This window comes from Elephantulus edwardii, unplaced genomic scaffold, assembly GCF_000299155.1.
Source record: "Elephantulus edwardii isolate Elephantulus edwardi_28Jun2011 unplaced genomic scaffold, EleEdw1.0 scaffold00232, whole genome shotgun sequence".
In the NCBI taxonomy this organism is placed as follows: Eukaryota; Metazoa; Chordata; class Mammalia; order Macroscelidea; family Macroscelididae; genus Elephantulus; species Elephantulus edwardii.
The window spans coordinates 4,430,581-4,445,378 of NW_006399982.1; the positions used below are offsets into that span (position 1 = coordinate 4,430,581).

Sequence of the window (14,798 nt, forward strand, 5' to 3'; positions counted from 1 at the left end):
GTTGGGTCACCTTTCTTTGGAATGGGAACAAATATAGATCTCTTCCAGTCAGTTGGCCAAGTGGTTGTTCTCCAGATTTCTTGGCACAACTTGGTGAGCCCATTTTCCCCCATGCAGCTGAGTATGATGGTGGTCATGGGACACTCAGCTCTGCACTTGGTACCCATGACAAAATATGGAAACTTGAGTTAAATTCATCAGTTGAATAGCTGTAGCTTGAAACACAGCAGTGCTTTTCAATTTTAGTACTGTTGATATTTGGGGCCAGATGATTCCTTTTTTGAAGAAGTCACTGTGTGCCAGACTAGCCTCAAGTGGTGACAATAAAAAATGTCTTCAGATGTTGCTAAAGTGTCTCTTGTGGGGGAAGAACTGCCACCAGTTGGGGTAGAGTGCTAAGGATTAGGAGTGCCTTAGATTCTCAACTTTTAAGGCATAACAATAAAGCCATTCACAGAAAGAACAGAGCAGTTAATGTTAATTACATGGTAATTGTTAGGGAATGATTGATGTTTACCCCTGAATTAAGGGCTGAATCTTCTGATGATGTAAATATCTTTTTTTCTCCTTTTTTCTTTACTAATTTTTGGTCATCTCTTATGGCTCATCTGATAGGCAAGTCACCTAGGAGTCTGAGCTCCAGGTCAGTTTCCCCACTGAGTTTGTGATCTGCCGGAAGAATGGTTCTTCATGGATCTTACACTTAGCAAGACAGTGTTGCCAAGGCCGGAGGTCTAGGCAGAGCAGCAGAAATGCCCCATGAAGGTGCTTTTCCTGCTATTCCTTGCCTTCCCAGGCTTCACCTGTGTGAATAAGTCTGATTCTACCTTGCCTGGGAGTGCTCACAAATATTTTCGAGTAGTTGATCTAGTTAGGTGCTGTCAGATCCTAGCGCATGTTTTCTATGGCTGGATCATAGACAGTTGTCTACTATTTTGGGTATAGGCCCTTGTAGAGAAAGGAGAAACATTAGATACTATTCCCCAGTTAAGAAGGTGGAACCTTTTCCATAGAATCTAGGAAATGATAAGTCTTCCAAAAGACTTGATAAAACAAGGGCAAAAGGACATTCTGCCCCAAGAGTGAAGCCCTCAGGGAAGCTAGTGCAGTAACCCTTACAGAGCTGGTGCAGGAGCCCTTACAGAGGCTGGTGCAGGAGCCCTAAGGGAGGCTGGTACAGGAGCTCTTACAGAGGCTGGTGCAGGAGCCCTTGTATAGGTTGGTGCAGGAGCCCTAAGGGAGGCTGGTGCAGGAGCCGTAGGGAGGTTGGTGGTTTTGAGAGGTTGAGTAAGAGGGTGAAAAAAATCCGACTCCACACTTGCTTCCATAGTTGCAACAGTAGACATGGATTTAGAGCCCTTGCAGTTGCTTCTCCTGAACGCTGTCCTGATCGCTAATTGTCCCAGTGAGTTCGTAATTGGGCAAATGAAGGGGGCAGGGGAGGAAGAGAAACAGTAGAGGAAAAGTTAACAGGAACTGTCATTTTAGTGTGGAATTATTTTTCCTTTTGCATATTCAGGTTGATGATGCTTTAGTGATCACAACCACTAAACAACAGATCTTGACATGAGTACAAACTATTTTAAATATTTGCAGTCTTCTCTTGATCACTCACCTTGTGACTTTAGCCTTTGTCATTGTCAGGTTGTTCAATAATAAGTAAGGTAAAAAGCATATATTAACTTGTGCTTACTTACTATAATCTGTAATGAAAAAAAATTTTTTTTCACATCAAAGATTCTGCTTTTAAATATGGCTAGCATCTTACTCTATTCCAGCCTCACAGCACCTCTCAGGATGACCTCACATCAAAGCCTCATTTCAAATTTACTACCCTTGGCAGGGATAGAATACTCTGTGAGCAAGGTAGTAACCACGGTCTTATTCACTGTGTGGCAAATCAATGTGAAACTGTTCATTACAGATTAGTAAGTAAGTACAAGTAAGCCTGTGTTTGCTTTGCTTATTGCTAGTCCTCCCTTGGCTATTTTAAAGGAACTTTCTTTTCTTTGTTCCAAGTTTTCCTGAGGAGAACGCGTCTTCACCATTTACCCAAGCCAGAGCACATTGGATCCGAGCAGTTACCAAAGTTCGACTCCAACTGCAAGAGGTAGGACTCTGTTGTTCTAATACTAATTGGGATAATCCTCCATTTGAAATTGAGAGACATATGGTGCCAGAGAAGCAGGCAGTGATTAGTCATCTCTTTACAGTGTGCTCTGGGAGTGCAAAATTCAGTCCTCGCTGGGAGATGACAGGCCGTTGGCTTTCTTTTGTTGTTTGCAGATTATTGAACATCAGATAGACCTGGTGGGTGAGGGCTTGAAGGTGAAGCTACATGCATATTTTCTGTATCATTGTCACCTTGAAGCTATTTTAATTCATCTAAGAGAAAGGACTATTTAAAGACTTCTTAGGTCAGTTCTGTGCAGAAGTTTCTAGGGACTTCTTAATTTAATTTACAAAATATCAATACATTAAGCCTTGAAGCAAGGTGAAAAAGTAAGAGCAAAGCTAAGTATATTTCTTTCTCAGTGTTGTGAATTTGGAGTATCCTTCTCTGTATGTCAGTAGGAATAATCAGTCTTTATGTAGGGAGCACGATTTTAAGTTATGACAATTGATTTTCAGTAATAGAGTACTTGTATATGTTAAAAATGCAAACTTGCTCATATATGCACATAGATGCTTTAGAAATAGAATTTAATAGAATGTATTTTTAAATAATTTCAAATTTAGAGAAAAGTTACAAAACAGTAACAGAATGAATTCCCATTTCCCATTCAACTAGATGCTTCATTTGTTAACATTTCACCACATATATTTCATCACCTTCCCCTAGTCGTGATCAATCTTTTCCTAAACTAGTTGAGAGAAGTGGTAGATGTAATGCTCTATCATCCATATCCATACAATACTCCTCTAATAAAGACTACTTCCCTATATAATTACAGTATAACCATTGATACCAGGAAACAATGATGCAGCAGTATCATCACGACTCTATGCAAATTTTGCCAACTGTCCCAACAATGTCTCTTTTTCCTTTCCAATCCAGGATCCGATCCAGGATGACACATTGTTTCTAGTTCTCTTGTCTCTTTAGTCTCCCCCAGTCAGAAATAGTTCCTCAGTCTTTTACTGTCTTTAATGTTTTTGACAGTTTTAAATAGGACAACACGTTCATTTTGTAACATGTTTTTTCAATCTGGGTTCATCTGACAGTTCTTCATGCCCAGTCTCAGGTCTTCCACGCTTTCATAGCAGAAGTTACGTAGAAACAATGTTGTGTGCTTTTCAGTGCATCATGTCAGGAAATACAGTATCATCCTATCTCACCATTTTTAATGTTAATTTTAATCAACTGAGTTTGTATCTGCCCAGTTTCCCCCCTTGTAATCAAGTTGTTTGTGGTGAGATTTTCTGAGACTTTGCTACTGACTTGTTCCTCATCAAGTTCCACCCCACTAGCTAACCTTCCATTGATAACCACCAGTGTGGTGGCTGCCAAATGGTAATTTTCTTTTCCTTTTATCCTTTCTCCATTAATTGGTATAGTGCATACAGTGTTGTGCTGCTAAGTGAAAGACCAGTGGCTGCAATCTAGCAGCTAGTCCGAGGGAGGTAGGTGGGTTGTCTCTTCCTGTTGATATTGATAGCCATGGGAACCCCATTGAGGCCACCTGAGCTATAACTGGCTTGATGGCTGGGAGAGGCTTTGTTTTTGTTTCTACAGTGGGCTTTACTTTTGTTTCTTTGTTAATTACCTATATTCTACTCTAAGTAAGAGATATACTTTCCCTTCCCTAAGTAATTAATTAGGTAATATCAATGTAAACTCATGGATTGTTAATTTGTTGTATGACTTGTATTCCATTGTTACTTTTACTTAGATTTAGTTGCTCTAGCTTCATACAAGCACACTTAATGTAGTTCTTCAATGTGAAGATGATGTTTTTATTATGTATGTAAAGGTAGCAGCATTCTAGAGGAAATTGGTTTTGGGGAAAATATTTTTGACACAGATGTCTGGAAATTTTTCTTTCCATTTGTTCTTCAGCATGTATGTGTGTGTTCCTTTGTTATCTGAAAGAATCTTATCTATACCAATTTATAATTGCCTACTTTAAAAATGTGAAAAAAGACCATTAATATTGGAAAAAGTTTTTTCACGTGAAAATGATGACTGATATTTGAACTCGCTATTTAAAGATATTTCTCTTTTGCTATTTACTAACATTAATTTCAGCCCAATCTCCGAGTGATTGTGTAGTCTGTTGAGAGTTGCACTGTTAATTCAAAGGCTGCACTTCTCTGAATCCACCAGTGACTCCAGGGGAGAAAGATGTGCAATCTGTATCTCCCCCTTCCCCCTTTGGCAATTTACAGCCTTGGAAACCTGAGGGAGGGTCCCTGAGAGCTATGGGAATTTATGAGCAATCAGTTATACTATTTTTGTGCCATAAATAAAATATGTTTAAAATGTAAACATTTTAATGATTTTTGCATTTAGTTTTTAGGGGGCTCTGGTGGCCTAAATGGCGGTGTAATTTAAATATTAACATAATTGTACCTGTATATAATTATAACTTGGAAGCAGGAGTGGCATCCACTTCTGTAATAGCTTGCCTTCAGAAACCCTCTGAACCTGGAGAGAGGATGAGAGACACCCAAGCGTTGAGGACTCTCCTTCATAGGGTCACTGAGTCGCCTGCGACTCGACGGCACTCAACAACTACAACATATCATTATAAATATATTGAGGAGTATACGCTAAAAATATTTCTGTGGATGGTGCTGCCAAACATTGGAAATATATTGATCTACATTTAGAATGAACATCTATGGAGTCAGTGTCATGATATTTATGACGTTTTTATCTTTAATTTTTCAGAAGTAAGGGTTTTTACTTCTCATAAAGGAAAGTAAATCAGATAACAGGACTAAAAAGGAAAGAAAAATATATTGGAACAGATGAAGTTTAAGCTTTGACTTTTCTTTTAAGAAATAATATTCTTTTGAGGCAAGGATAGTCACATGATGAAACTGTCACATACTTTTGAGCAACTGCTAGGTGAGGCTATTTCTTGGAAAGAGACATTAGGTTTGGAAAGGTAGAGTGTCAGCAAAAGAGCCCGAGCGAGATGGATTGATGCAGTCACCACAGCAGGGGTTAAGTTTGTCAGGGGTGATGAGGACGGCTGTGTAGGACAGAGTTCAGGTCTGTTGTTCAAAGGGTCGCTATCAATACAGGACTTTAAAATGAGCAGCTGAAACAGTTGCCAAAGCTTGGAAACCTCTAAATTTCTCTTCATTAAAGTTTTTCATTCAGAAGAAGATATAATTTGAGAGTAAATAAGAACTATTGCTACTTAATCGAATAAGAGAGAAAAATGGTATTAATTGAATGAGAGCAAAAAAAATGGTAAGAATATTCTTAAAACTGGTTATGTAATGGACAATTGAAAAAAGTGGTCAAGAGGAGAAAGAGAGCCAGAGTTTAAAGAAGGAGCAGATTATAGTTTTTAAAATGGAAGCAAAAATATGTAGTTTATACTCATGACGTGATATGATGCCAGTTTAGATGAAATAAACAGAGAAGTTAAGCACAACACCAAGGTTTTTTTCTCTGAAAAATCCCAAGCTTTACCTAGTCACTCTCTTAATCCTTTCTCAAGGTAATGATTTCAGTTTATTTACTACTTATTATCCAAGATTTTATGCAAGCACATATGAATATATATTCTGACAAAAGTTGTACTTATAAGAACATCTTGCTTTTCACTTGGAAAATCTTTCAAAACAGCCCATGGAGAGTTTTTCTTATAGTTTTACACAGCTGCATAATACTCCATTGTATAAATGTACCAAAAGTTTTCAATTAATCCCCTGCCGATAAGACTATGGTTGTTTCCATTAATTTCCTATTATAAACTGTGTTATAATGAGTAAGCTTTTACATAAGTCATTGTACATACATTTTTGCAAGTGTATCTGAGCATAAATTTCTGAAGGGGCTATGAGTTTGTAATTTTGGTAAGTATTCACATATTTCCCTTCGTTTGTGAATGACTCAAAAAAACAAAGTTTTGTTTCTGATCCACACCACATTTTATGCTAAATGCCACAGGGTTTCTACTTTAGGTCTTCCTCCCTGTAGATAGATCATAGGCTGATGAAGCAGCTAGCATTAGGGATGTTGCCAGTCACAGTGATGGAGTGAAAGAAAAGAGAACAAAAGAAAGAACATAGGAAATCCTACATTGGCCCTTAGTCCACCTACCCAGATATGGCATTTATCACTTTTGCTTACATTTTCTTGGCCAGACAGCCATATTGTTGTTGCTGATTGCCATCAGACAACTATACCTAATTATAATTGAACAGTATATTTTTTGTACCTGGAAAGAAATAGAAGTATTTGTGAACAGTTTTAATGACTGCTCTTGAAGGATGGATGCTCTCAATAGGCATATATTATTTTTGTAGGTTTTTTTATACCTTATTAAATATATATGTGTGTGTGTGTGTGTGAGAGAGAGAGAGAGATGATGTGGCAATTATTACTAGATTAATAATATTACATCTCTTTTAGAAATAATGTTATAGTGAGCATCATTATATATAAATCTGTTTCATTTCTGATTATTTCTTTACTTTGGCTTTCTCAAAATAAATTCAAATAAATTTTATAACTAAAAGATATAGACTTTTAATAAGTGTCTAAATTTCTTAAAAGTTTCTCTAGTTGGTACTTTTGAGAATTTAAATGTGCTGCATTAACATTGATTGTTATAATTTTTGCCAAATTGGCAGAAGAAAAATGGTATACCAGATTTTTATTTTACATTTTTAAATTATTTGAGATTTGAATATTTCCTATAAGTGTATAGGTTATTTGGATTTCTTTAGCTGATAGTGCATGCAATAAATAGACTTTGAAGAGTTACCCTAGGAATCAAGCTGTGCTTCCATCATCCCTTTAAGATTGCCAGCTCCTTGAAGGAAGAGATCATGCAGGGTCATTTTTGTCTATCCTTGGGGTTGGCTTAGTACCTGGCCATATGTGCTTAATAAGTGTTTGATGACACTGCAAATGCTGATGAGGCAGTAATGTTAGTAGTGTGGGTGGGAATGGATATGAATCTGCACCTTATTTGGCTTAGCTGCAGAAGAATCTGTGGGAGGAGGTGAGACTTTTCGCTCTAGAAATGGAGTCTGCAGTGGCAGCAGGTGGGTGGGTGTTCCAGGTGGAAGGGACAGTAAAGAAGAAGGCCTGGAGATGGGCCTGAAGAAGACTTGACAGGTACTTTTGCAAAACCTCAATTGGGCCTGACGGTTGCTGAAGAAAGCTGAGGAAGGAGCGCCTTTGTAAGCAGGGATAGAAATGAGCAATAGATTAGATGACCCTTGGCCAAATGGAGCAATCCCAGAAAATCCAAGAGTGTAACTCATCAGCCTGAAAGTAGGATCAGCATTTTCTCAAGGTAGATCCCAAAGACAGAGAACTAATAGTCTGATTCTTGCAAAGTTCTGTTCTTTCTTGTGACTTTCTCTGAAGCAGAGAGGCCTTCTTCTTGTCCTATAATTTCCTCTCTAGGGGGGAAAAAGTGATGAGATTCAAAGGCAGGGCCCTGGAGGGCCTCCATCTCTTAGGCACAGTTACAAGAAGAAAGTGTTCTTTCCATAATTTTGAAATCCTGGGTTTTTCTCTGACTGCAGCTGACTATTATAACTCCAGTTCTCTATAACCAAGACTTTTAGTGCCCTTCTTCAAACTTCATATAATGATTGGTTCACAAATGGGAGAGACTTCACCTAGACAAGGACTCCCACTGTTACTCTATTCCAAATAACCTTTACTCTCATGAGGCCCCTTTGACAAAGTGTAGAGAGTTCTTACCTCCCACCTGTGACTCCTACTGCTACTTTATTCCGAATAACCTTTGCTCTCATGAGGCCCCTTTGACAAAGTGTAGAGAGTTCTTACCCCCACCTGTGACCAGAACCTTCTGGGCCTCACTGAAAACCCAGCTGTTCACAAAATAACTGTGGTGTTTGTTATGCCCCCTGAATCACTTGGTCAGGAGTGGAGCTTGACATTCTTTTGACTCCCTCTGCCACCTTCTTGCCCAAACCAATGTTTCCTTGTTAGTCTCCAGTTTCCATATAACTTTCCATTCCTTTATTGGAAATTTTAGTACTTATATCACAATTTCAACTACTCTTGACACAATGCTTATTGTGTTGGGCTGCTAACTAAAAGGACAGTACAGCAGTTTTAATCCTCCAGTTACTCCTCAGGAGAAAGGTAGGCAGTATTGACTTGTAAAGATTTATAGTCTCAGAAACCCAGTGGAGGTTTGCTGTGAGTTAGAATTGACAGCAGTAGGTTGGCTTTTATGGGTTTTTCTAATATTACTGTAATAATAAATGAATTTATTAAATAGTGTTATGTCACAGGAGTTATATCACTTGCTTTACATCAGTAGCCAGTGATTCACTTTGAATAATTCTAGGAATTGTTGTTGCCGGTACCATTATGTGGACTTTGATGTAACGGCTTATGTACAGCAGACTGAAAGCCTGCCCACACCTGTGCTGTCCTTACAATCTCTGAGGCGCGCAAGCCCATTGTTGCAATCATTGTGTCTAGTCGTCTCTTTTAGGATCTTCCTCTCTTTCTCTGACCATCCACTTTTCCCAGGATGAAATTACATTTGCAAGGATTGACCCTTTTTCATGTTGTTGTTGATTGCTGTCAAGTTGATGACAACTCATAGCGACCCTATGAACAAAAGACCAGAAGTCTTTCTATAACTATCATTGTTTCTCCAAGTTCATAGTTTCCATAGGAATGTGGTTTAGGAAGTGGATGCCACTCTTGCTTCCAAACCTGTCTTAAACTGGGAGCTCCACCAGACACTGTCCACCATGGGCAATCGTCAGGGCATTTAACACCCAAAAGGCACAAGGCTCAGCATCACAGCAAACCCAGATTACTTTAGTACAACAAACTGACAGAAGAGTGCTGTATGGTTTAGAAATATGTTCCTTCAAAATATAACAACAACCAAAATTAAAAATCAAGGCACTCCATGAGATCCTTTATTTCATACTCCTTCACAACCAAATATTCCCATTGGCTCTCACCAAGCAGAAGCGCCCATCTTAGAGCATTTAGCTGCTTCCTCAATCTCCAACTGAAATGAAAAACCAAGGCGTTCCATGCGGCCCTTTGTTTTACATAACATTCATAAAATATGTGGGGTGAAGTGTCACCATTCTTGTTTCTGAGGAGCATCCTGAGGGCACTTCCTCCAAGACGTACTTGTTTGTTCTTTTGGCAGTCCATGGTATATGTGGTGTTCTTCTTCAAAACCACAATTCAAAGGTACTGGTTCTTTTTTTACCCTTCTTATTCCTTGTCGACTTCCACTTGCATATAAAGCAGTTGAAAACACTAGGACTTAGGTCAAGTGCATCTGAGGTCTTTAAAGTCACATCCTTACTCTTTAGCATTTTACAGAGGTTCTAGGCAGCAAGTTTGCCCAACACAGTATGCCATTTGATTTCTTTTCTCTCTCTATTATTGTGATTTTAATGAACATTTACAAATAAATTGGTTTTTCATGCATTCATCCATATATATCTTCTTCCCTACCCATCCCCTTATGCATTCTATAATGCATGTCTTGTTCCAGATTGTTATTTGCAATTATACAGTTGTTAATTTTCCATTCCTTTCAGATTGGCCTTCTCATCACCTTTTCCAGTACGGTGTTAATTTTCTTTCCATTTTTTATCTAACCCTGCCCTCAAAACCATCCTATTTTTTTAAAATTTTTTTTTATTTTATTGTTTTTGTGTGCGTGTACCGTCAAATCAGATCTGACTGGTACAGGAGGAGATTGTCCCTCCTTCCCCGGCAGAGCATCTGGTGGATTTGAACCATGCGCCTCTGGGATTGTAGTTGCAGCTCCATGCCACTAGGCCACCAGAGCTCCCCGGAAACCATCCTATTTTTATAACAGTGGTCTTATGCGGTATTTGTCCTTTTGTGATTGAGTCTCTTAATGTCTGAATGCCTATTCATTTCAGATTGATGTTCCTTTACCCATTTCCAATATGGGAATCACCTATCCATTCTTTTCCTACTCTCCCTTGCCATCCTTTTTCTATCCTGTATGAATGTAGCCATTTTATTTTTATTACAGTGGATTTATACAGTATTTGCCCTTTTGTGAGTGAGATATTACATTCAGAATAATGTTTTCCAGACTCACCCATGTTGTGTTGTGTTTTATGAGTTTGTTGTATTTCAGTGCTGCATAATACTCCATTGTGAAAAACCACAATTTCTTTATCCATTCACTTGTTGATGGACCCTTGGGCTGCTTCCTTCTCTTTGATGTTGTAAATAAAGCCACAGTAAACCTGGATGTGCTTATATCTGTTTGGGTCACTATTCTGATTTCTTTAGGATATATTCTCAGTAGTGGGATAGCTGGATCAAATGGTATTTCAATTTCCAGCTTTTTGAGGAAGCGCTATCATTTGATTTCTTGGTTGCTGTGTCTATGAGCGTTGATTGTGGATTCAAAGTAAGTGAAATCCTGACCACTTCAATCTTTTCTACATTTGTCATGATGTTGTTTATTGATCCTTGTGAGAATTTTTGTTTCCTTTATGTTCAAGTATATTCTATACTAAAAGCTGTAGTTTCTGAGCTTCATCAATAAGAGCTTCAAGTTTTCTTCATTTTCTGCAAGAAAGATTATATGATCTGCATAAAGTGGGTTTTTGATGCCTCTTCCTCCAATCCTGATGACATGTTCTTCTTCATATAGTCCAAGCATAAAGCTTTCTGCTCATTCCATGCCCAAGGAGTAGACACTGTCTTATAGGTTATTTTTTTCTTCACAGTTGTGGAGTTTATTATGGAAATAAGTTGAAGATTCAGGGAGGCAAAGAATGTCAATGAAGGTCCAGGTTTAGTCCAGCAGTCTTAAGCCACATTAACAAGACACAATATCTCATTTAGTGAAAGTACAAAGATGCAAAGAGCCTCTGCCCAGAAAACATTATCTCAGAGCAGTAACAAGTCAGCTTTTCCTTCAGTCATCAAGCAAGTAAAACTTTTAACTTTGACTTCATCTCCAGGATTCCTCTAGTTATACCTTACCCCAGTCTTTTCACAGCTGGGCCATATTCTCATTGCTGTCTCTCCACAGTGTATAAAGAACTCTCTTATATTGGTCCCACAGCTGTTGATGATTTGCAAGACCATGTGTCAGCAGTTGAGGTAGCTGGAGACCATGCCACCAGCCGGGGTAAGGCAATGGATAGAAAAGCTGTTACTCAAAGTTCTAGCACCACAGTATGGTATGAGATGTGGATCCTATTTTAGTTTTCTGTATGTAAATGCTATGGGTTGGCTTTAAAGTATAGTTCTTTTGGTCCACTACTTGGGCTATTATACTGGAGGCAGAAACTGTCACTTGGGGAATGGAAAGGCATGTGATTGCTTTTGACTCTTGGTATTCTTTTTTTTTACACCTTCTCTTGCAATGTTGTTATTGTTGTATACTGTAGAGTCAGAACAGACTCATAGCTGGCCCTCCAGCAGGTTTTCAGAGGCAGTTATTCGCACAGGAGGAGATTGCATGGTGCAACTGGTGGCCTCGAACCGTGTTGTCTAATCCATGGTGAGGGCCCAAGGAAAAGGCTAAAATTTAGACTGCTTGACTCATAATTTGATTTGGTCTTTTGTTAAAGAGATTTTTATAACTTAGCCTGGCTTATCAAGGAAACAAGGCATGCATGATTTATGTCTGATGTTTTAGGAATTCATCTGAAGTACCTTCTCTGCCTAGTAAATCTTAAGGACCTAGTACATTTAAGTAGAAAAACAGCATTTAGGGATTTAGAGATTCTATTCCTATGCCTCTGAAAATTGGACAATGAATAAGAATGACAGAAAAATAATTGATGCCTTTGAATTGTAGTGTTCAAACACCAAAAAGCACCAAATATGGATTGCCAAAAGAGCAAACAAGTCTGTCTTGGAAAAAGTGCAAACAGGGTGCTCCTTAGAGTCAAGGATGATGAAAGTTCATCTTACATACTTTGGACATGTTGTTCAGAGTCTTTGAAAAAAGATATTGCGCTAGAAAAGGCAAAGAGTGAGAGAAAAATAGGAAGATTTTCAGTAAGATAGACTGATACTATACCCGTGACAATGAATGGGCTTAAGCATATCAGAGATAGTGAGCTGAGGCAGGATAGGGCAAGGTTCAGATCTGAATAGGGTCACTTTGAGTTATAGTCAACTTGATGGTATCTAACAACAGCAACATTCTTGTCCACATTTTTTCTAGAATCTGTGCTTTCTACTTGCTGTTCCTTTGTGTATGTTGTTGTTATCTACCTTCAAGTTGGAATTAGTTCATAGCGGACCCTCCAGCAAGTTGCCAGAGGCAGTAAATCGCATGAGAGATTGCCCATCCTCCTCCCGTGGAGCAGCTGGTGAATTTGAACCACATGCTTTTGGGATTGCAGTGCAGCTTCTTGCCACTAGGCCACCAGAGCTTCCCTGTATTCTTTGTGTATATATGGTTTTTAACTTTTTTGATAGATTGTGCTTGAGGTCAAGAATTGATCGTTAATGCCTAATATAGCTTCTTATTCTTTGTAGAGACTCAAAGTTTTATAGAATGCGTGTTTTAAAGTATGATGCAATGTTATAAGGCCATAGGTAACTTAAAGCAAAAGAAATTATTAAATACAGTAATGGCAAATATTTGTTAAAGGAATTTTAAATAAGGAATAAATGCTTCGAATTTGCCAAGATATGTTATGACAGGAATTTCCAGAAGATACCAAGTTATTGTTATTATGTGTCAGGAAATGTCCAAGATATAAAATAATGTGAGTTTAGAAAAATGGAAATCTTCTATATTTAGAACCATATGCCATCATGGAGCTCTCATGGCTCCTAACAAGTGACAAATGCATTCTTACTGTGAACAATGACAGATTTACCAACAGTTCCGATACAAGGTCTCGAGTATAGTCATAGTGCATGAAATAAGACTTCTTGAGGCTAAAAGGAGGAGGTAAGTTGTATCCAGTAATCTTCCTCAGTTCCTTCGGCTTCCCTTTGCTGGTTGTCATCCTGAAGCGTACCAAGGAAATGTGTTTATTTAATCCACACCTGGGGACATTCAGACATAAATAGCTAAACATGACAAACTAGGAAGGGTATTTTGGATGAAAACCAACATCCTGGAGCATTTCTTTATGACAGGTGAGATAAAAATTGTTGACACATTTTCCCCTAAAACACTCTTGGCTTCTGCAGTATCTCTTCCACCACTTGTGACATTTCTTCCTGATTTTTGACATCTCCATGTTGGCCTTCTTCATAACATTTCCCTTCTTCTATTTGCTCCTTTCGAGGGCTTTATTTTCTACAGCATTCTCTTCTCTACTTAATCTCAACCATGTCTTTACCATGTGTACATTAGTGAATTCCTAATTGGTTGGCCATAGTCTTCGTTCATGAATTTTGGAATCTTATATCTAACTGTCTATGGACATTGTAGTTAAGTGCCATTGCATCCATTCTGACTTACAGCAACCCTAGGTATAACAGGTTAAAAGTTTGTCCTACACTGCTTGTACTATGCTCCCAGTTTCCACTGTTGTAATCATTGTGTCAGTCCATCTCATTGAGAGCCTTCCTCTCCTCTCACATCCCATCTTTCCAGTCTTGATGTCCATTTCCAGGGACTGGCCTCTCCTGACCACCTGCCCAAAGTATTTATGACAATCTTACAATCGTTGCCTCTAAGGAGCATCCTAATTGCCTTCTTCCAAGAAAGATTTGTTATTTTGGCAGCCTCTGGTATATTTAACACTCTTTGCCAACACTACAGTTCAGTACTCTTTGCCAGCATCACAATTTGTCTGTCAATTTGCCATACTGTGAGTATTGCTGTGATGCTCTATTTCCAAATGCCAGTAGGGTCACCATGGTTTCAGCAGAACTTCCAGACTAAGAAAGACCAAGAAGCAGTCCTTGGTCATCCACTTTGAAATAATGGGCCCTTGAAGACCCTATGAATAGCTGCTATGGATATTACCTTCTGGTTATTCACAGACATTTCAAACAACATGTTAAACAGTCTTTTCTTTCCCCTGCCCTTATTCTAAGAGTTTTGGGGGCACAATGGTTAAAGTACTCAGCCAATAGTTTCAACTCAGCAGTTCTACTCTGTCCTATAGGATTGCTATTGAGTTAGAATTGATTCATGGCACATAAGCCCTTTTTTATGTACCCATCTCAGAAAATAGCACTACCAATTTTCCAAATTCAAAATCAAATTCTTCTGAAGATATAACAATGCCCTCTTGCATACTATATCCTCTATTAGGTTATCACTTCTCTAAGGGCAAGGATCATATCTTTTCATCATGCCTGTCACAATACCTAGATGGTTAAATAGGTATTCAGTTGTTACTGTTATTATTATTTTGGTAGAATTCTATAGGTAAGTCTGTAAGGCACCAAAGTGTTTTTACTGTTTAAGTCCAAAGTCTTGTTTTCTGACAAGCAATTGATAAGATCTAGTCTCCTTACTGCCCTGATGTGTACTCTGATTACACTCAAGGCTAGGCTGTTTAGAAATAGGATAGGTTGCTAACAAGTTATAAGTACATGAGTCAAAAATTATGGAAAAGTAAAAGAAAAGATTCTTTCATTGTTTTACAAACCCTCCCCCAGGTCCCCTCCA

General features: G+C 38.4%; 1 protein-coding gene across 1 annotated transcript in view; it reads left to right on the plus strand.

Annotated features, from left to right (window-relative positions):
• Positions 1-14,798, plus strand: part of LOC102864266 (protein unc-13 homolog B-like) — a 189,093-nt gene that overhangs the window by 117,202 nt on the left and 57,093 nt on the right. Inside the window, exon 11 of the mRNA XM_006898554.1 lies at positions 2,020-2,110. Within this exon, the coding sequence (XP_006898616.1) occupies positions 2,020-2,110 (91 nt within the window). The remainder of the gene's footprint in view (positions 1-2,019; positions 2,111-14,798) is intronic.